Genomic DNA, 23603 nt, shown 5'->3' with positions numbered 1-23603 from the left:
TGTGCAGTGACTATAATGAATGGGGAAAGAAATCGAAAGAGCTCTGCGATAATCAACTTCTTCTATACTCCGTTCATCATAAGAATACACCTGATGTAAAAATTACAACATGTATTCTTCCGCGTTTGCTTGAATCTCATTGTATATCGTTTCACGTGGAGCGGACACTAGGGTCCAGTACAGTAAAATACGATCATAAGTAGACGTTTTATGCACTGTTACACGCACATAGGCTGAGCGATAATGCACGACAAAAGCTTTACCGGCGCATTTGACTTGGACAGCACAGGCTAGCCAGCCGGTCCAACTAACCGGCAATGATGTAATGATGTGACCAGTTGCAGAGAAACAATATAGCTTCGAATGTCACTTAATTTTTAAAGAGAATAAAATAATATTCGGCAAAACTCCAGCACTACCGCACGCTTCTTAGGTGACCAGACGGAAATCGAAAAAATGCCTCTCGTTCTCACCGAACATAGTATTCTAATTACAAACACGCGTGATGAAAATTCCTAACTTAAAAATCGAGTAATTTTTCGGAGCGAGCTAAGTGTGATAGAAAAGTATAGTGTAGAGATTTCACCGTATTGTTAAATACTGAAGCTACTGACGGTATTAATTACAGTCAGCCATCTGGTAATCTCTTAGCTCCTTCCTTATCCGAATCCGAGAAATATATTTCAGTTCTGGAACTGTCATCTGCTTCGTTGATAACGAGTCCTTGAGCAACAGAATCCACGAAGCCACTCAAGACACCGCATTTTCTCCTGTTCTTTTATGAGGAGCCGTTCTATATCCCCCCCAGCGTTCGGTAGTGACATGTGAAAAAGCTGTGTGCTTTAGTTCCAGTACGTCTGGCTCCTTAAGTCTTGTTATTCCGCGCGACAAATCCCTCAACTTAGCTCCTCATCAGTTCTGTTGGGTTCATATTGTGATGGTACAGCGGCAAATGTAAAAATGCAGCATTTGTATGGTGTACTCGATGCTGTGAAAGAGATTGTTTTTCATGTTTCTACGACACTTACCACTCTGGTTCGTGTGCGACTACATCTGTGGTGTAAAACAATGGACATAGTCCGAATAAACAGTATTTGATTTTTCATCTTTGTCTTAAAATAGTAAATTCTTATGTTTTCTTAATCTAAGCAACCTTTGTTAACAATCTTTCCTAAAATTTCGATAATTAAGAATTTATATTTGAACTGAATTCAGGAATTTTGCGTATATGTCATTACAAACAAGAAGTCGTGCATTTTTCATTAAAAAATTATACTGAATTCTACAATTATGAGATGTAGGTATTTTCAGTTGAACGAAAATTTAAAAAAAATATGCTCAAGGCGAAGTTCGAATCAGCGGTTCATAAAACGTGCCAGTTCATCAATCATTACGCTATCGATTACGCTACACGTCCTACGTACGGCGAAATTCTGCTGTATCCAACACAGCCTCTGAAAACTTCAAAACCGATTTTTTCTGTAAATGTATGAAAAACCTTAAGAACAATGTTTTTGTCGGAACTTTTTAACTGGGTTCGGTTCGCGTGTTTTGCTACTGAGCAGGAAACAACCTCCGCCATTTTCATACTGCATATTAACAGCCGAAAATCAGAGGACAACAGTATACAAACTGTGACTAAAACTACATAGCTAAAGCCTGATTAAGAAAACCGTTGACTGTTAATACATTAAAATATCTTAAAGCTTTAATTAACATAACTTAATAATAAGATGACTAATACATGAGAAGGACCTACCTCCAAGAGCAGAGCAACACCAGCATACCTCTGCTACGGCATCTGAGCAACCATTGCGTTTGTATTTGCTCACATCAGGTTAATTCTTACGATTAACAGAGTGTAGCTGCGATTTTTGTAATGTCTATTGGCAGTTACTAGCATCCTACAAACATGATACTGCCTGAAGATCTTTACCATTTCCTTCGTCGGCCACATTTTTATTAAGTGTTGTTTAAGAATACTAAAAACAAAAAAAAAGATGAAGCGTTTTGCACGATGCACAGAGAATCAACTGTGGACCACGTTTGCCAAATCCATGTTACGAAATGTTGCACGACATTGTACAAGAATTGCCTCATGTCTCCCTTTTCAAACACAAGTCATAAGTCCTGCGATTTTGTTGCAGAAACCTGTTTTCGGACGAGAAACGTCTCTGTTGCCGATAGACTGTCTAGAAACAGTAATCGCTCGACTTTGTACACTAGTGTGAACAAGGCATACGACGAGGTTCGCGAATGAGCTTAAGTGTTCTAAATGTGACAGTGAGAAACTGTCTTCTTTTGTTAACTAAACTGCTGCATAATGTGAGAAGAAAAGTAACATAGAAGCATTTTCGTGCGAAATGGCTTAATTACAAGCCGATAACTAGCAAGTTATTGAAGATCTAAACGCACAAGTTTTTGTTTGATTCACCATGGTTCTTATTATGTGCACTATATTAATTTGATTTATTAGTTCTGTAATTTAAAAAAAAAATGATGGACTCATATGGAGCAATAAACAAAGTGGTCCATATTAGTGCAATATTATCCTGTAGTTTAATTATTATGTTTATATTTCACATTAAACTAATCTGAGTGAGACAGTTTCGACGTGCACTCAGCACACTTTAACTTTATGCTTTTTATCGAAATAATATGGATATTTCCAATATTTTGCCATGTAACCGCTCAATAAAGCACGGGGAGATAAGCTGACATCTAGCGGCCGTGTCGGAATTACGGACGCTGTGCCGATTACGGCTCCAAAAACCGCTCGATACGGAGTCGTTTGTGTGTCTTCCTCTGAGGCGACGCCTGAACGGATACATCCACTTTGGAAATGGTTAGTTTTACAGTAGAGAAATGTTGCATATTTTTCGCTAGCAAGGCATAACTTCTCAAACTCCCATTTTGCATAGAATGTACTGTATATGCAAGCTTATTGTGTATGCAAAATCTGTTGCATGTAAAATTTGGTATGCGCAAAACTTAATTGAACAATGCATGAATATTGCAGTAATCTGTACCGTAGTTTTGGAAGTTTGTCTAAGTGTCTCGCAAAAGTGGAATCTTAGGAGCCAACGACAATGAGGGCTCTTGTGTAAGCCATGTTCTGTTAGTTTCAAGTTCCATAGATCATTTGAACGATTCTTTTATCGAAATCAGTTTGCAGGAGATGTATACTTCATTAATGTTAACGTTAGTGAACACATTATTTTTAGTCCTACTCATTCGACTACACTATTTTTTAATTTAATTTTTTATTTTAATTTTGTTTGTACTGACTACCAGTTTAAAGTAGAACTTCATCAGATTTAAAACTTGCTTCACTACCTGACAGGCTTTTCCATTATTGAGCAAATGATAAAAAAAATTGTTTCTGCATATTGAACTCCTTTCTGAATCATTGACAACTTTTAACAATGAGTAATGGGGGTCATTTTTCCGATAGTGTTGTAGATATTCCCATCAATATTCTAAAATTGTGACAGATTATTTATGACGAATTTAATTGGCGAATATATGTACTGTGACGGGGCAGTTAAGAAATGTCTAGTTCCATGAAGAGGTGCCTGCATTATGTCAATGGGTGAACACCATGCATTATTCTTATAGCTCTCTGCTGTCCAATCAATACTTTGTTTCTAAGTGATGAGGTACCCCAGATTATTCCTTACGGCATTATTGAGTGGAAATTCGGAAAATATGTCAGGAGATTGATTCGTTTGTTTCAAAGATTACCAGTTACATGAACAGCAAAAGCAGTCGAACTCAGTTGTTTGAGAAGCTCAGTAATATGCTTCATCCAGTTCAAATTTTCATCAATATGTTAACCCAAGAATTTGGAGATTTCTGACGCATTTACTGACCCCTGCTCATGTGCTACAACAATTGTTGGTATGACTGGGCGAAATTCAGAGCGAGTCTATTTTCAGTAAAACACTTAAGAATTCCATGAAAAATCATTGTCAGCTCTATTGTTACTTTCTCTTTAACTGGATTTATTTTAACACCAATTTCGTCTGCGAGAGGTACAAATTTTGTTTGTTGAATGTTAAGCGGAAGGTCACTCACATATGTATAAGGCATAGGAGTGGACCCACTGTGAAGTTCAAACATCTTAGGAAAACTCTGCCGTGACTAAAATCAGTTCCTTGTTTATTTTCTCATCATTGTGGATGAGTGATGTTCCACCATCATGAACGGGTTTCCATTTATTTTACTTAACTGCACCAATATCGTCTGCGAGGGGTACAAATTTTGCTTGTTGAATGTTAAGCGGAAGGTCACTCACATATATAAGGCATAGGAGTGGACCCACTGTGAAGTTCTAACATCTTAGGAAAACTTTGCCGTGACTAAAACTCAGTTCCTTGTTTATTTTCTCATCACTGTAGATGAGTGATGTTACACCATCATGAATGGGTTACCATTTATTTTACTTAACTGCACGTTCTGGTATTAATGTTACTGTCTTATGCTGCAGCTGATGTTTCAAGACAGCTTGTTATCCGAATTTTTTTATTTGCTTGTTGGTTGGGTTTTCCGTATTATCGAAACTTTGAACCATATTTGCAACACACACATTTTCACTGATGTGACAGAAGAGAAAAACGAGATAGGTACCATCTCTTATCCAGAAAATACAATGCACTTTGGTACTTGTCAACATGACCAAGTGACGAGTCAATGATAGAATTGGCGACCAGTACATGAGAGAGAGGCTGGCAGAATTCAAGGTACCAGTGAGTTTGAGGTGTTATTTCCCACCGAAACTTAGAGCAATGTGTGAAACTTCACCAGTTGAGGAGGTTGCTGAGTCACGGATATGCGTATGCGAAAGAGCAAAAGTCTGAAACTTTCTGGCAGATTAAAACTGTGTGTCGGACTGAGACTCGAACTCGGGACCTTTGCCTTTTGTGGGCAAGTGCTCTACCAACTGAGCTACCCAAGCACAACTCATGCCCCGTCCTCACAGCTTTACTTCTGCCAGTACCTCGTCTCCTACCAGTAGGTAGAGCACTTGCCCGTGAAAGGCAAAGGTCCCGAGTTTGAGTTTTGGTCCGGCACACAGTTTTAATCTGCCAGAAAGTTTCATATCAGCGCACACTCCACTGCAGAGTGAAAATCTCATTCTGGAAACATCCACCAGGCTGTGGCTAAGCCATGTTTCCACAATATCCTTTCTTTCAGGAGTGCTAATTCTGCAGGGTTCGCAGGAGAGCTTCTGTAAAGTTTGGAAGGTAGGAGACGAGGTACTGGCAGAAGTAAAGCTGTGAGGACGGGGCATGAGTCGTACTTGGATAGCTCAGTTCCCGCGAAAGGCGAAGGTCCCAAGTTCGAGTCTCGGTCCGGCACACAGTTTTAATCCGCCAGAAAGTTTCATATCAGCACACACTCCGCTGCAGAGTGAAAATCTCATTCTGGGGCAAAAGTCTGTTGATTGTTGGCAGTTTGAATGTACTGTGGGGCCCCATTCAACAAATTAATGGCTGAGAGAAGTACTCCTTTGAGGGAACTGGGTGTGACCAACTGCAGATTGTGGCACATGTTGGAATAAATTATGCTTGTTATATGGGTTCCAAGGTCAAGGTTGGATCATCCCAGCAACTGGTTTTTCTGGTTAGCCGATTCTTGATCCAGTCCAATTAACGATAGCTTTAGGAGACCCCTAAGTGTTAAGTGTAAGATTTAAAGATATGGCCTCACAGATGAAACAATTCAAATCATAGCGATCATCTGCTGAAGCATTGTAACCAAGTCCCAGAGCTTGAAGCAGCCGTAAAAAGGAGTGAAACTTTCGTAACACTGAGAACAGAAATCTGACCAAAACCCAAAATGGAAGTAGTGAAGTTTTTGGGCCAATCAATGTGTATATCGAAATGATAGGCTAGTAGGGAATCCAAGATATTGTATCTGTGACAGTAGACAAGAAACTGAAGTCCACCGAAACAGCTGAAGATGCGAGTGAGATCATTTAGGCAAGGCGATACAGTATCAGTGGTGGGCATAGACATAAAATTGGGGCTTCTATTGAATGCTAGACTCTATGCTAGACGTAAATAAAGATTTTTGGGGAACTTTTACTAGCTAGTGTGTAATATTCCCAACGCAGTCTGTTGTCATTGGAAGAGACATTAATTACCCAACAGTGGGTTGGGATAATTACAGTTACGTAGTTGGTGGGTTGAGGAGATTACTACTAAATAATACCATACGCTCTCTCTGAAAAGTATTGTTCAGAAACACATTAATGATCACAATGTGTTTTGACAGAACTAATGGTAATAAATAGACCTGACTGCTTCGAGGATGTCCACACTGAAAATAGTTTCGCCATCTGTAGGTATCAGGAGTATCTTATCTCAAAGAAGAACTTGAAACATTTAACTTTGGACAGGAAGTTTTAGAGAACTGTGACTGGTTTGAAAGAATAGTTGACCAAACACTGGATACATATGTACGTGATAGAACAATTCCTGGTAGGAAGGGCCCTACATGGTAAACATTCACTGTAAAGAAACCACTACTATTTTGCAACAGGTGTAAAATAAGGCATAGGGCTATAAGTAGGCAGTCTCAATGACACGTGTGGCTGTTGAAAGAGCGATACATGAAGCATTTAATGACTGCTGTGGTTGAGATTTAACAAATTATCTCTTGTAGTACCAATAGAAATTCCAGACATGTGTGCAGTCTGTCACTGGCACCTAAGTTAGTATACAAACAGTAGTGGATGACACAGAAACTGAGGGTAACAAAGCAAAAAACAAATGCCAAATTCAGTTTTCAATGTTCTTTTAGAAATGAAAACTCAGGAGTAAAGATGTGGCTACTTCTCATGACAGTGCAAAGCTTTGTAATAGTATTGGTAACACATTTAGAAACAGCTGAAATTGAGCAAAGTCTCAAGCCCCAAATGAATTCCTGTCAGATTCTGTACAAAATGGCTCTGAGCACTATGGGACTTAACAGCTATGGTCACCAGTCAGATTCTGTACAGAATTTGTAGCTGAGTGAATGCCCCTTCCCCTCCCATCCCCTCTTAACTTTGACATATTTAGATCCCTCAAACAACAATGTACCCTAAGTGGTTGGAAGAAAGTTCAAGTAACACCCATCTATTAGAAGGATAGCAGAAATGAGCCACAAAACAACTGTTCACTACCACATCCATCTGTTGCAAAATCTTACAACATACTCTTGAACACATTCAAGGCAAGGACAGTGGAATGTGGACAAACTGAATCATGTGATCTGAGGGGATTAGATTAGGAATAATACACTCAATTTTGTAAATCAGTTTTACTACTTAACTGATGAGGGATAAAGTAGAGAATGTAAAACACAGACTTGCAGCAGCTAGAAAGACATTTCTAAAAAAGAGAAATATTTTAATATCTAATATAAATTTAAGTGTTAACAAGTCTTTTCTGAAAGCTTTTGTTTGAAGGGTTGCTCTGTACGTAAGTGAAACATGCACAATAAGCAGAAGCTTTTGAAAATTGGTGTTTTAGAAAAATGTGGATAATTTGGTGGGTAGAGCCAATAACTATTGATGAGCCACAGAGAATTGAGGGGAAAAGAGCATTATGGCAGTACTTGACAAGTACCAGGGATTGTTTGCTATAACTCATTTTGTGGCACCATGTGCTAACCAATTTACTAGTGGACTGGAGTGTGAAAAATGAAACAGGAGAAGAAAGTTTGAGCCAGTACACACATTCAAGTGGATATGGGGTGCACCAGTTATGCACAGGTGAAGAGGCTTGTACAGGACACATGAGGAGCTGTATAAAAAACCAAAGTGTGGACAGAAGACCATAACATCAACATTCTGAATGCAAACAAAATGAAAAATTTCAAACTGAATGAACACCTTCGTACTAATCATTATGGGTTCTAATACGCAGTCACGTGGTTACAGTATTTCTTGATTTTCAGACAGCATTTGACTCACTACCACACCAGCATTAATTAAGGGAATACATTAATTTGAGATATCAAACAAAATTTGTGACTGGATTGAGGATTTATTGATAGAAAGAATGCATCATATTAAGTTGGATAATGTTATCACTGACAGAAGTAGAAGTAACGTGAAGCATGTCCTAGTGAAGTGTGTTGGAATCCTTCCAGCTCATGTCACATATTAATGACCTGATAGATGATATTAACATTTTGCAGAAAATGCAGTTATCTGTCAGGAATACTATCAGAAGAGACTACAGAATACCCAGTCAGACTTTGGTAATGTTTTCAAAGTGTTATGAAGAGTGGCAACCTGCTCTAAATGTTCAGAAATGTGGGATTGTGCATTTCACAAAGCAGAGAAAAGTAGTGTCCAGTGTGTGCATTATCAGTGGGCTACAATAGGAATTAGCCTACTAGTACTAGTAGGCCTATCTGGGTGTAAAAATTTCTGAGGATATGAAAAGGAATGATTGTACAGGTTCAGTCAGAGGTCAAGCGAGTGGCAGATTTTGGTTCAAGTATGGGATGCATGGAAAACGCTGTCAGTCTACTAAGATGATAGCTTACAAAACAATTGTGCCCTGTTGTTCTTGTTGTTGTTGTTGTGGTCTTCAGTCCTGGGACTGGTTTGATCCAGCTCTCCATGCTACCCTATCCTGTGCAAGCTTCTTCATCTCCCAGTACCTACTGCAGCCTACATCCTTCTGAATCTGCTTAGTGTATTCATCTCTTGGTCTCCTTCTATGATTTTTACCCTCCACGGTGCCCTCCAATGCTAAATTTGTGATCCCTTGATGCCTTTGTCAAGTTGCACCACAAACTCCTCTTCTCTGCAATTCTATTCAATACTTCATCATTAGTTATGTGATCTATCCATCTAATCTTCAGCATTCTTCTGTAGCACCACATTTCGAAAGCTTCTATTCTCTTCTTGTCCAAACAATTTATCGTCCACGTTTCACTTCCATACATGGCTACACTCCATACAAATATTTTCAGAAACGACTTCCTGACACTTAAATCTATACTCAATGTTAACAAATTTCTCTTCTTCAGAAACACTTTCCTTGCCATTGCCAGTCTACGTTTTATATCTTCCCTACTTTGACCATCGTCAGTTATTTTGCTCCCCTAATAGCAAAACTCCTTTACTACTTTAAGTGTCTCATTTCCTAATCTAATTCCCACAGCATCACCCGACTTAATTCGACTACATTCCATTATCCTCGTTTTCCTTTTGTTGATGTTCATCGTATATCCTCCTTTCAAGACACTACCCATTCTGTTCAACTGCTCTTCCAAGTCCTTTGCTCTCTCTGATACAATTACAATGTCATCGGCGAACCTCAAAGTTTTTATTTCTTCTCCATGGATTTTAATACCTGCTCCGAATTTTTCTTTTGTTTCCTTTACTGCTTGCTCAATATACAGATTGAATAACATCGGGGAGAGACTACAACCCTGTCTCACTCCCTTCCCACCACTGATTCCCTTTCATGCCCCTCGACTCTTATAACTGCCATCTGGTTTCTGTACAAATTCTAAATTGACTTTCGCTCACTGTATTTTACCGCTGCCACCTTTACAATTTGAAAGAGAGTACTCCAGTCAACATTGTCAAAAGCTCTAACTCTACAAATGCTAGAAATGTAGGTTTGCCTTTCCTTAATCTTTCTTCTAAGATACGTCGTAAGGTCAGTATTGCCTCACGTGTTCCAAAGTTTCTACGGAACCCAAACTGATCTTCCCCGAGGTCGGCTTCTACCAGTTTTTCCATTCATCTGTAAAGAATTCGTGTTAGTATTTGGCAGCTGTGACTTATTAAACTGATAGTTCGGTAATTTACACATCTGTCAACACCTGCTTTCTTTGGGGGCTGGCTCTGAGCACTATGGGACTTAACATATAGCTTTCTTTGGGATTGGAATTATTATATTCTTCTTGAAGTCTGAGGGTATTTCGCCTGTCTCATACATCTTGCTCACCAGATGGTAGAGTTTTGTCAGGACTGGCTCTCCCAAGGGTGTCAGTAGTTCTAATGGAACGTTGTCTACTCCCGGGGCCTTGTTTCGACTCAGGTCTTTCAGTGCTCTGTCAAACTCTTCACGCAGTATCGTATCTCCCATTTCATCTTCATCCATTGCTTGATGCCTTACACTGTGTTGTATCTACTGAAGCTTTTTTTAGCTGGGTTACACCACAAGTTGCTTTCTTCCCATTTGATGTCCAAATAGCATATCTTATCTTCTACTCTTCTTGTCACATTTTCAAATCTGATTCCCTCAGCACAACATGTTTTAATTTCTGGAATGAAGTTTGAAAGGTAGCTGCCAAGATACTCGAGAATTGAAGCTGTGAGGACATGGCCCGAGTCGTGCTTGGGTAGCTGTCAGCAGAGAACTTGCCCACAAAAGACACAGGCCTCGAGTTCAAGTTTCAGACCAGCATACATTTTTAGTCTGCCATGAGGTTTCATGGTTTAATTTGACTACATTCCTTCATCCAAGTTTTACTATTATTGATGTTCATCTTATAACATATTTTCAAGGCACTATTCATTCAATTCAACTGATATTCCTAGTTCTTTGCTGTTTCTGTCAGAATTACAGCTGCATCAGTAATCATTAAAGCTTCTCATTTTTCTTCCCTCAACACTTCAATGTACGGATTGAATAATAAGGGTTATATGCTTCTACCCTGTGTCACTCCCTGCTCATTTGCTGCCTCCCATTACAATTTTTCGACACTCAGGACTGCTTTGTGTAGAAATTGTAGTTAACCTTTTATCTCTCTTTATTTATCTCTGAAACTTCAGAATTTTATATGTAGCATGACATCATTGTCAAACTCTTTTAAATCTTCAAATACTATAATTACACATTTGCTTTTCTTCAATCTGTCTTCAGCAGTAATGATTTGGATCAGTTTTGCTTCTGTGATTTCCTTATTTCTTCCAGACCAGCTATTTTCTGGACATATTTTGTGTCAGTAATTTGTAACCACAGCTTACTAAACTGATGGTCCAGTAATACACCTATTGGTACCTGCCTTCTTCGTAACTGGGACTGTCACATTCTTCTTACAGTCTGGGGATATTTCACTTGTCTCATACATCCTTTATACTGGCTGGAATAGCGTTGTCATGATTGGTTCTCCATAGGCTTTTAAATTCTGACGGAGTGTTGTCTGCTCCAGGTGCCTTGTTTCAACTTAGGTCTTTCATTCATCTGTCAAATAATTCTCACAGTATCATCACTTTTGGATGTATTCCTTCCTGTTCCAGCTTATCCTTCCTTTGTTTGTACTGGCTTCTCATTAGCTATCTTGATGTTCATGTGGGTACTTTTCCTATTTCAAAGGTTTATTTAATGTTCCTGTACATGGTATCCATCTTTCTTATGCTTTTACAGCTCTGTATCTCTCTGTTAGCACTTTGTGGTTTTTTGTTTTGAAATTCCTGTCAAATTCTTTTTTAGGAGTGTGTACTTCATTTTGCATGTTTCATTTGTTGCATCTCTAAATTTTCTCCTTTGACCAGTCAAATATAATATATCCTGTGTGACTGTAGAATTTGTGCTGGCCCTTTCTTTGTAACTGTTTGATCCTCTCCTACTGCCACTATTTCATCTAGCAAAGCTGCTCATACCTTTTGTGTCGTATTCCTTCCTCCCATTTCAAATAGACGTAATCCAATTCTCTGTTTTACAGCCAGTCAAGCTCAGATTGTTTCAACTTATCCATGTCCTATCTTCTTAATTTCCTAGCTTTCTTCAATTTGTCAAGATTTAGTTTATGTTTTTCAATCAAAATAATGTAGTTACAGTTCACATTTGCTCCTGCAGATGTTATGCAGTTTGGAACTGGAGTTTTAAGTCTCACATTACATGATGGCATGATAGTCTTAAACCTACAACTGTCTTTAGGCCTTTTCCATATATACTGCTTTCTTCCATTATTTTTGAATGCATTGTTTACAGTGGTTAAATTGAGCTCTGTACAAAATTCTAGCAGTTAGTTTCCTTGTTTGTTCCTTACTCCTGATTCATGTACTAAAATTTTTCCTTCTTCCATCATTATGTTACAGGCCATTGTTGTTGTGGTCTTCAGTCCAGAGACTGGTTTGATGCAACTCTCCATGCTACTCTATCCTGTGCAAGCTTCTTCATCTCCCGGTACCTACTGCAACCTACATCCTTCTGAATCTGCTTAGTGTATTCATCTCTTGGTCTCCCTCTACAATTTTTACCCTCCACGGTGCCCTCCAATGCTAAATTTGTGATCCCTTGATGCCTCAAAACATGTCCTACCAACCGATCCCTTCTTCTAGTCAAGTTGTGCCACAAACTTCTCTTCTCCCCAATCCTACTCAATACCTCCTCATTAGTTACGTGATCTACCCACCTTATCTTCAGCATTCTTCTGTAGCGCCACATTTCGAAAGCTTCTATTCTCTTCTTGTCCAAACTAGTTATCGTCCATGTTTCACATCCATACATGGCTACACTCCATACAAATACTTTCAGAAACGACTTCCTGACACTTATATCTATACTCAATGTTAACAAATTTCTCTTCTTGAGAAACGCTTTCCTTGCCATTGCCAGTCTACATTTTATATCCTCTCTACTTCGACCATCATCAGTTATTTTACTCCCCTAATAGCAAAACTCCTTTACTACTTTAAGTGTCTCATTTCCTAATCTAATTCCCTCAGCATCACCCGACTTAATTTGACTACATTCCATTATCCTTGTTTTGCTTTTGTTGATGTTCATCTTATATCCCCCTTTCAAGACACTGTCCATTCCGTTCAACTGCTCTTCCAAGTCTTTTGCTGTCTCTGACAGAATTACAATGTCATCAGCGAACCTCAAAGTTTTAATTTCTTCTCCATGGATTTTAATTCCTATGAATGTCTCTTTTGTTTCCTTCATTGCTTGCTCAGTATACAGGTTGAATAACATCGGGGAGAGGCTACAACCCTGTCTCACTCCCTTCCCAACCACTGCTTCCCTTTCATGTCCTTCGACTCTTATAACTGCCATCTGGTTTCTGTAAAAATTGTAAATAGCCTTTCGCTCCCTGTATTTTACCCCTGCCACCTTCAGAATTTAAAAGAGTGCATTCCAGTCAACATTGTCAAAAGCTAGAAACGTAGGTTGCCCTTTCCTTAATCTATTTTCTAAGATAAGTCTTAGGGTCAGTATTGCCTCACATGTTCCAACATTTCTACGGAATCCAATCTGATCTTCCCCGAGGTCGACATCTACCAGTTTTTCCATTCATCTGTAAAGAATTCGTGTCAGTATTTTGCAGCCGTGGCTTATTAAACTGATAGTTCGGTAATTTTCACATTTGTCAACCCCTGCTTTCTTTGGGATTGGAATTATTATATTCTTCTTTAAGTCTGAGGGCATTTCGCCTGTCTCATACGTCTTGCTCACCAGATGGTAGAGTTTTGTCTGGACTGGCTCTCCCAAGGCTATCAGTAGTTCTAATAGAACGCTGTCTACTCCCGAGGCCATGTTTCAACTTAGGTCTTTCAGTGCTCTGTCAAACTCTTCACACAGTATCATATCTCCCATTTCATCTTCATCTACATCCTCTTCCATTTCCATAATCACAGTTAAATTTTCAACTCCTTTGATGTACTGAATACTTTGTTTCATTTCATCTTTCCTTTTCTATTCAGTCCCTTCATAATCAGCACAGGTAGAAGTCATGTATACTGTAGTGGATTGTGGCTTTGTGTATATATTGCCTCTGATATTGGTACAATATGCTGTTCATGGTAGTTCAAATTTATGTTTTCTTATTCGTTATTAAACTTACTCCTGCTGAACCCCAAATAAGTTTTCTCTTTACACTCACTTTGCCAATTATTTGTTAGGTTGGCAATGTAAATTGTTAATATGTTTAGCTATACATCTATATCAGGTAAACTAGAATTATGTTTAAAATTTTCAGTTCTGTTTATTGGCATTATGCAGTAGTGATAACTCTGTTTATGCTTCTTCAGAAACCTGCATCCATATTTCCCATTCTTCTAGAGCAGACACTCAAGTTTTGTGTCAAATGGCTTTTATTTTTAAGATTCTGTACCTCAGTTGATACAAACAGAACCCTTATAGGATCACTTTGTTGTGTGTGTCTGTCTGTCTGACTGTTCAGAACCGTTTTTTCCAGGAATAAATAGATGTATCAACCTGAAATTTATGTCAAAAACTAAGGTCTGTTGTCCTTTGGCAGTTGAATGGTCTTACACTGCTAAATCAATGAAACAAAAGGATGCCGTCATTTGTCACGCATTTTGATACTTCCAAACTGACTCATCAGAACCCTATAGGGATCTTCCCCTTGATATAGAATCTCGTAATTCGGCAAGAAGAAAGGTTTCAAAGTACAACTAAAGGGGAAAAAAATCAGAAATCTGTTAATTTATAGTTATATTATATGAAAAAATATTTCTTTTATCATTTCTTATCTGACTTTAAACTTGAAATTAAAACATTTTGAAAAGTCTTGGGGTCTGGGGACCGATATCTTGCCTGTGTGAATGTTGAGGTAAAAATCATCAAGGTTCTTAATTCCTGGAATGGATGAACTGTCTCTGTACATAATTAAGTTTGTGAGTGTGAGAGTCCTACTCACACCAGCCTAATTTTTTTTTAAATTTTATCTCAATATGGATCATTTTCTAGGTTTCATGTTCCCTTCCCATTCTCCTTCTTTTCCTCCATACAAAATACAAACAGAGGCACATAATGTGTGTACCCTATTGCGCCACCCAGGTTTGTTTTTAAGAAGTAAAGGCAGTTACTATTGACAATTGAAACTTGTACCAGTCAGAAGAGTAGCCGTTTGCCGAATTTGCTCTTAAATATATCCCTTTCTTAATACTAAGCTGGTCTGTCAAGTTCTATACTTTAAAAATTTTATATGCTGTAAAATAACACTGAACTCACTGTTCAGTATAATCAGTTACAAAGTGTTTGAGAAAGGGAGATCTGTTAACAAATGGCATGTTGGATTATACCTTGGGTTCTTCAGCCAATATTTCTTGCATGATTTTTCTGACTTTTTTGCTTTAGTCAAATAAAACAAAAAACAAAATTCTCCTTTGAATGCAGGCTAGAATTCCCCATCCACAGATCTAAAACTTTTTGTCTACTTTCTTGTAGTGTATGCTTTGTTTGCAGTTTGTTCTTTGTAATTTGTCTACAGTTATATTTTTCTTACAGGAGAATGTTCAAGAAAAACATGAAAGTCCTGCATATAATGAAACTGAAATCCATCATTATGAAACTGACTACAGTAATGACGAAACTGAAATCAGTCAGTATGAAACTGAAATCAGTGAAGAGCCAGTAAGTAACACTAATATGAGCAATAATGTTTGTTAACTTCTGGAGACTATATCAGAAACAACAAGTAATTTTATCGAGAAAGGAGAAAGAATAAATTACCTGATATCTTCAGCTCTTTAGTTATCCAAACATTTTTCAGTAACTTTATCCAATATCAGTGTGTGTGAAGCTTTATAGGCTTTAAATGTGACACAATTTTCTCTAGTTCCTACGATATTATTTTAAGACTAAAAGCTATAATACCTTCTACGTGGTTGTCACTTTTAAGTACCTTACTTAAGTCTTGAAGTCAACAGGGTTGCATTTTGTACATTTTATGGTCAGTCATCTTGTGTGGTTCCTTTTTTTGTGTTGTTTAGAGAATGGTTTAACCTTTTTTTGTGATGTGACCACTATTTGATTTCATCAGTCTGCAATGACAATGCATCCTTCTAGCCTTTTACTTTAGTCCACTCTCGGGGCTTTCGTGGCGTAGAGTGAAGTCACATTAGCTACTTCTGCCAAAATCATTGCACTTGTAAATATGTGTGGCACGTGAGACAAATCACATGACCTACTGCTCTGTAGATGGAATTGGAAATACTTGGTGTTGGATCCAGATTAAATCTTTGCACTGAAATCTGTCTAAATAAGGATCACTGGCCTGTATTTCTTGCAAGACATGATTTAACTTGTCATTACTACAAAGCAATAATTAAAATCCCATTAGCTATGTAACCACTCTAAGATTCCGAGATCTGACCACTGGACTGGAATATGCATACTGCTAACAGTTCAATATACTAGCTCCAGCTGGCTCCTCAAAACATCTGAAAAAATCTCCTCAACAACAGAATAGGAAAACGGTTCAAAACACTAGGTCAGAAGACACACTCCAAGATTTCCATGTAAACAAATAAAATTTATTTTCTTGAGTTAAGTCTTGCAGAGTCTGCTTTGCTCTGCAGATTCTGCCTCCAGCCGGCTATCGAGTCCACACTCTAAGGTGCCTCTTCTTCTTGAGTACCTGCATTCTCACCAAAAGGGAAAACATACCTAGAATAACTGGAAAAAAGTACACAAAATTGCACTCGTGCACATGTTCAAGCAATTCAGAGTCTTGTAGTCTTCCCATATATGCAAAATAACTGTGTTAAGCACAAAGAATTAACAACTCTGGATTTTTAAAAAAATACCAACTCCACTGTACAGAGTCCACAACTTGCCAACTCAGCTGTGTGAGAGCTGCCAGTGGACTTCTTCAATTTAGTGAGCTCTCAATCACTCGAGAAAACTATTGCAGCATTGAGGTCTTTCAGCTAATCAGAATCAGGAGCTGTAATATAGACATTTCCATTGTTTTTTTTTTTTTCTGTAAGCACTAAAAGAACTTTCTGCCAGTGTCTTCAGATATTCCTATCGAATGGGGGTTGGTAACTGCTAGCCATTATGGGAAATCACAAACTAGCCATGCAGGCCCCATTTATGAGGTAGGGATTAGTGACCAAGATATTATCACAGCGATGATGATTACCACAATTGAATGATCAGTGTGCCATCTGCAGGCTGGAGGAAACCTTCACCCGGATAGTGGCTCTGGTGTGCGCACACACTGTAGCCATCTGAAAGCACAATAGTGAGGGTAAGTACTGTGTTATGCACCTTTTCTTGTGAACTCCACATTGTCAGTTAATAAAATCCTGGATGGAAGAAATGGATCTGCACCACACATTTGTAAGTCATTTATGGGACTGTAATCTGGCATGGTAATCTTATGGCCGTACAACCTGGAAGTACTGAAGATGATATAGACACAGCAGTTGTTTAGTATGAACCACTCAGAGATGGGAATGATTGAGTGTTCTCTTGCTGCTAATCATCACATAGTGATCCAAGATTTTTGTTTACTAAATGTGACCCCCATTCCCCCACCTCAGGTGTGCAAACTGAGTGAGGCAGTCCACTATTTACTACTTGGGGTGCCAGTGAGCTTGTGACCATAAGAAAATTGAAGATTTGCTGTAATAGCATGTTGGTTTGTTTCCCAACACATTGATATTTTTCAGTGTAAAGGGTGTGGGCCTGCAGGGTGCTTTCTTTTGCTGACCCATAGAAAAATATCATCTCCATCTATGTACATAGTCTGAAAGCCATCATATGTTGGCTGAAGATACCTTTCACGTCATTTTCCTTCCTGAGCCACTTGCAAATAGACCGAGGAAGATATGATTGACTGTATGCCTCCATGTGAGCCCTAATTTCTCTTATCTTCATGGTCCTTCTGTAAACTGGTGGCGGTATAATTATTCTCCAATCATCTTCAAATACTGATCCTCTATATTTTCTCAGTAGTGTTCTATGAAAAGAATTTTGCCTTCCCTCTTGGAATTCTCCATTTAGTTCCCAAAGTACCTTCCTATTAGAATTCCAAATTATTCACACAACTTGAATTTGATGACCTCTTCGTATCACCCTACTTGTGCATGGATCGAACCTACTAGTAACAAATCTAACAGCCTGCCTCTGAAATGCTCCAATGCCTTTGTTTAACGTGATCCAGTGGAGATTCCAAACTATTGATCACTACTCATGAATTGGTCACATTAGTGTTGTATATGTTGTTTCCTTTACAGATGAAACAACTTCCCAAAAATTCTCCCAATAAACTGAAGTCGACAATTCCCCTTCACTACTACACTCATTACATGCTCATTCCATTTCTTATCACTCTGCAATGTTGTGCCTAGATATTTAATTGAAGTGGCTGCATCAAGCAGGACAGTATTGTTTTTCCTACTCATTGTATTAACTTACTTTTTTTTTTTTTTTTGCATTTAGAGCTAGCTGCCATTCATCAAATCAACTAGACATTTTGTGTTAGTTTTCTTGTATCACCTGTCACTCAACAAAAACACTGTTCCATACACAACAGAATCATCAACAAACAGCAGCAGATTACTTCTCATCCCGTCATCAGTGATGATACTCTTCATACTGATGAACACTTGCAGTTGAGGACAACACACTGGGTTCTATTATTTAAGAAATCTTCAAGCTACTCATTCATGTACCTTTGTTACCAGTCTGCAGTGGGGTACCATGTGAAATGCTTTTTGGAAATCAAGTAATATGGACTCTGCCTGTTGCCCTTCATTTGTGGTTTGCAGGGTGATATGTGAGAGAAAGGCAAGCTCAGCTAAGCAGAAGCAATGCTTTCTAAATCCATGCTGATTTGTGGACATAAGATAATCTGTCTCAAAGAAACTGAGTATATTCCAGCATATAATATACTAAAAAATTCAACAGCAAACAAATCTTAAGAATATTGGTCTGTAATTTTGTGGGTCCTTTCTTGTATCCTACTTGTATATAAGAGTCACCCACACTTTTTCCCAGTCACTAGGGATATTGCGATGGACAAGAGATTTGCGATAAATGGAAGCTAGGCAAGATACCAGTGCCCTTGAGTACTCTTTGGGATTCCACCTGGACCTGGCAGCTTATTGGTTGTCAATTCTTGCTTGTCAGTTCTGGCACTGAGTTCTCAATGCCTATAACTATGTCCTCCATACGGGGGTCTGTAAAATGGTCAAACAATGGTATGATTGTATGATTCTGTATGAAACATTTCTTACACAAAATTTAAAATTTCAGCTTCTCATTTACTATCTTCTATTGTCACACCAAACTGGTCACATAATGACTAGATAGAACCGTTCCACCAATTGACAATTTTATGTAGGACCAGAATTTTCTTGCGTTCTCAGCAAAATCTTTTAACAATGGTAGTTGTTATATCCTTCATGCATTGATCATTTCACAGACACACAAATCTCTACTGACTCATCCCTGTCATCATTTGCACATTCTTTTTTGAACCAAGAATGCTACAGTCTTCCCTTTCTCAGCATATCCTGAATATTATTATTAAGCTGCAGTGGATGTTTTCTATCCATAATCAACTTATCCGGCACATACTTCTCAAGAGTGCGATGTACAATCCATTTTACCTATACTCATAATTGCTCAACGCTAATCAGACTGGAACTAAATGATATACATTCATTGTGTAAGTAGGATACTAACAACTGCTTTCATGCTCTTTCTTGCAAAAATACTCCCCCGGTGTTGTTTGATGGATTTATTAATTGTGGTAATCATCATCGCTGTGATAATATCGTGGTCACTAATCCCTACCTCTATACTGACACTATTGATATGGTTAGGCCGGTTTGCGTCTACAATGTCTAAAATATTTCCAATGCTTGTGAGCCGTCAAACTAGCTGCTGAAGATAATTTTTTGAAAATGTGTTCATAAGTACGTTACAAGACTGCCTGTCTACACCCTCTGCAGCAAATCCATAGATGTCTCAGTCTCTACTCAGAAGACTAGTCCCCTCTAACTGATGTTGCATGATATGGGTGTTAACTTGCTACTGACAGGGGGATGCCACGACTTTAGGATCACAGATTTGCTTGAAACACTGTACACCTGTAGTAGACCATAGAAACAATATAACATGTAGGTAAGAAGGTGGCAATTCCAAGAAAATCACAAGAGAAGTTTTACACGTCTGTTATGTGGCTTATGTATCTGTGTGTAGGTGCTGGGCCTTGGAGTTCATGGTGGTCAAGTGGTTAGCCTTCAAGCTTCTTCTGACAAACATGTGCGAGGCAATGGTTTGATTCCCACTCAGAATTAATTTTCAATCTATATTTTTTTCATCACTGGCCATTTTATTTAATTTATGACACTTGAGAAGGTAGTACAATTGTTAAAAAACTGTCGATAAGTAAACAATGAAACGCATAGAGCTTTTCTGTCATGATTTCCGAATCCCTTATACTTCCAATCTGGTAAGGTACCCGAAATTACTTTGCATATCAATACTTGGAGCTGCAAACACAGACTCTGGCCCCATTTGGCAGTTAACCTGTGTAGTGGTGAAACGTTGCTAATGTAGCAAGAACAAATAGTGTAGATGCAATTTTTTTTAATATCACAGAATTTACACTCCTACTATGAAAATTAAGTTTGAACAGGAGTGAACTGTCACCTCCCACACACTCATCGTAGAATGCTCGAATACAAACCAGTTAACCACCACGAACTTAAAATGCCCGGCACCTACACACAGATACGTAAGCCACACAATAGGTGCATAAAACAGCTCTTTTGATTTTCTCAGAATTGCAACAGTATTACTAATTGCTCATTATGTTGTGTTATGGCCTACTAAGGTGTACAAAGTTACCCATGATCCCAATGTCAGGGCCTCTCTTTGTAAGAGTAGACTTTCTTCGAATGACTCTAAAAATGACAGGGCGTAATTGAATGGCAGGTAAAAATGTTCAACAATTAACTTGATTTTACCTAGAACTGTAATATGCGTACATATAACTTCACTGTCTCATGCAAATATGACCTCAGTAGAGACTGTAATAAACTCTCCTCCTGCTCCTCCTTTGGTATCTAATCTGTCTTTCAGGCACACATTCAATGATTTCCTAAATATTCCCAAGCTTTCTACTTCAGTTTCAGCCAGGTCTTGATCCTGCGAAAAAATTGAGTGTGACAAATTGCCTGGAGGGCAATAAATTCGATAACTTTGTTACAAATACTTTGAAAATTTAGCAATAATATTTTAACAGTCATAGTGTTTTTACTCTGCATTTGTATGTAAGAACACTGCAATAACAATTAACAATTCAGGACGCATGTGGAGGAACTCTGTCTCTTATATCAGGTTAGACCACTTTGTCTGTTTCTCCAGGAGACTGATTTCCATCAATCATACGCCCCTGAGCTACGAGGCTATATCCTACCCAAAAAGGACAACCTGAGTGGAGAGAGAGCTAGAGAAGGCATAGGTATTTTTGTCAGTACTGACTACCACTCGTCTCCACTCTCTCTTACAGCGACTTTACAAGCTGTTGCCATATCAGTACATGTGTGTCATCCATTTATGATTTGTTCCCTTTACCTGCCCCCACATGATGTGCTCAATGAAGAGGCCCCAACCAACCTTATCATACAGCTCCCTCACCACTTCGTCTGTGGTGATCTTAATGCACAGAATGTGCTTTAGGGCTCTGCAACTACCTGTCCCAGGGGTAGAACAATTCAGAGGATTCTCGTGTTTCATGCATGTACTTGCTAAATTACAGAACACACATTTCTGCATAGCAACTTGGTCATCACTTCCATTGATCTCTCACTCAGTACTCCAGCTCTTGCTCACACTGCTCAATGGGAAGTGGTGGATGACTTCCATGGAAGTTATCAGTTTCTGGTCTGGATTCGTCTGTCAGATGGAGTGGAACCCGAAAGAAAACTGCTGTGATTCGTGCTTGGTACAGCAGACTGGACATTTTGTAGCTAGTTGGCCCAGTTTGAACATATGCCAATGTCAAGGCATGGATGGATCATAATACCAAAATGATCCACCGTGCCATTGCATCATCCATTCCATAGACCATGGGACAAAAGAAGAGGCAACTTCTCCTTTTATGGAGTGACAAAATGCTGCTCTGCAATCAGGATTAGGTGTGCAGCTGCACGTGGGTTGAAGGTTTGACAGCCTTTTGGGTGGCTAGGGCAAAGTGTCGCTGAAGAGAGAGCAAGAATAGGTTGTACCAACAGTTCCTGAACACCATTAATCATTTCACAAAGAGTTGTGTTGTTTGGTAGACCATCAGGAGAATTTGTGTGGGTGGAGGGAGGTGCCCCATGACTGCTGTAATGGGGAACGGCACGCTCCAAACCGTTCCACGGAACATTGCCCAGACCATGGCAATCTGTTTTGCCATAGTTATTGTAATAGCCAGTCAGGATTCAGGTTTCCAGTGCCATAGAGAGGTTGCTGAAAGGCATAGTATGGACTTCTGGTCCACCGCTGATGAAGATTACAACTGCCCATTTTCGATGTGGGAGCTGGATTCTGCATTGTCTGCAGCTTGTGACACGTCCCCTGGCCATAACAGAATCCATTATAGTACACTGCAGCGCCTCAGAAGGTGCACTTTTTAATATTGTTTGGGCGTCGGGCCAGTTTCCTGACACATGGCATGAGGCAATTTTAATTCTATTTTTAAAACACGAAAAACCGCACATCCCCGAGTAGTTACTGTAGTGTTGCCCTCACTAGCTGTGTGGGAAAGATCTTGGAGTGGATGGTCAACCGCCACCTTGTCTCAGTCTTAGAATCCACGCACCCTCTTAGTCGCTTTCAATGTGTGTTCAGGAAGTACCACTCCACATTTGATATCGTGGTCCTACTGGAGGTGGCTATACAACGGGCTTTCCTATGCCGACATCACCTTCTAGGTATATTTTTTGACATTGAGAAGGTCTACGATACTACTTGGAGGCACCTTATCCTCGAGCAGCTTCACAAATGGAGTTTTAGTTGTTGCCTTCCCATTTTTATTCAGTCCTTCCTCTCGCTACGATATTTTAGATACTGAGTTGGTGACTTGGAACAGTAGATAACCATTTCGAGTCATAAGCTGAAACAGAAGAAAAAATGTACAGTGTGTTGAAAAGGGTGTTTGCAGTAGTGAAGAAGATAATGCTGAAAGATTCCGTTCAATACATAATGGTCAATTTATAATGTCTCTTGAACTTACAGCCGAGTTTGACCTTTTTCTCACAGAGCACATTGAATGATATGAAATTCCAGGGCAGGGACATACAAGTTATATTTCTTCAACAATCTGTGATGAAATAATAGAGCTTTTTTCTGAACGAATAAAAAGAATTATCATAAGTGATATAAAACAGGCGAAATATTTCTCTATAATAGTAAATTGTACTGTGGCTATTTCACATATTGATCAATTATCTTTCATATTAAGATATGTGAATCAGAATGGTGAACCTCTTGAACATTTCCTTCCGTTTTTACTAAACCTGGGACACAAGCACGAAAACTTAGCTGAGGCCGCACTGAAGGTCCTGTCTACAAATTCCATTGATATTACTGACTGTAGAGGCCAGTCAAATGACAACGCAAGCTAGATGTCAGGAACCTACAATGGTTTGCAGGCACGCATTAAACAACGGCATCTGAAAGCGCATTATGTGCCTTTCGCAGCACATTCTTTGAATATAGTCGGCACCAGTACTGCAAGCTGTTGTCAGGAAGCATGTTCATTTTTCAGAGTAGTGCAAAACCTTTATAATTTTTTCTCTGCTTCCACAGATAGTTGGGATAAACTTCTTTCTTTCATGAAACCAGGAAGCAAAACATTAAAAAGCTATCAAAAACACATTGGTC

The 23603-nt window shown here is 38.8% G+C and overlaps 1 protein-coding gene across 2 annotated transcripts in view; it reads left to right on the top strand.

Moving 5' to 3' along the window:
- Nucleotides 1-2752: 2752 nt before the first annotated feature.
- The window catches only part of LOC124550988, a 276903-nt gene continuing 256052 nt past the window's right edge, over nucleotides 2753-23603 (top strand). For both annotated transcript variants that reach the window (XM_047125816.1, XM_047125815.1), the window contains exons 1-2: nucleotides 2753-2845; nucleotides 15219-15344. In XM_047125816.1, coding sequence (XP_046981772.1) covers nucleotides 2843-2845; nucleotides 15219-15344 — 129 coding nt within the window. In that variant the 5' untranslated portion in view covers nucleotides 2753-2842. The remainder of the gene's footprint in view (nucleotides 2846-15218; nucleotides 15345-23603) is intronic.

The sequence above is a fragment of the Schistocerca americana genome, chromosome 9 (genome assembly GCF_021461395.2).
Source record: "Schistocerca americana isolate TAMUIC-IGC-003095 chromosome 9, iqSchAmer2.1, whole genome shotgun sequence".
Classification (NCBI taxonomy): domain Eukaryota; kingdom Metazoa; phylum Arthropoda; class Insecta; order Orthoptera; family Acrididae; genus Schistocerca; species Schistocerca americana.
Note: the sequence above shows the minus strand (reverse complement) of the source record. Positions and strands in the feature narration are given on the sequence as shown.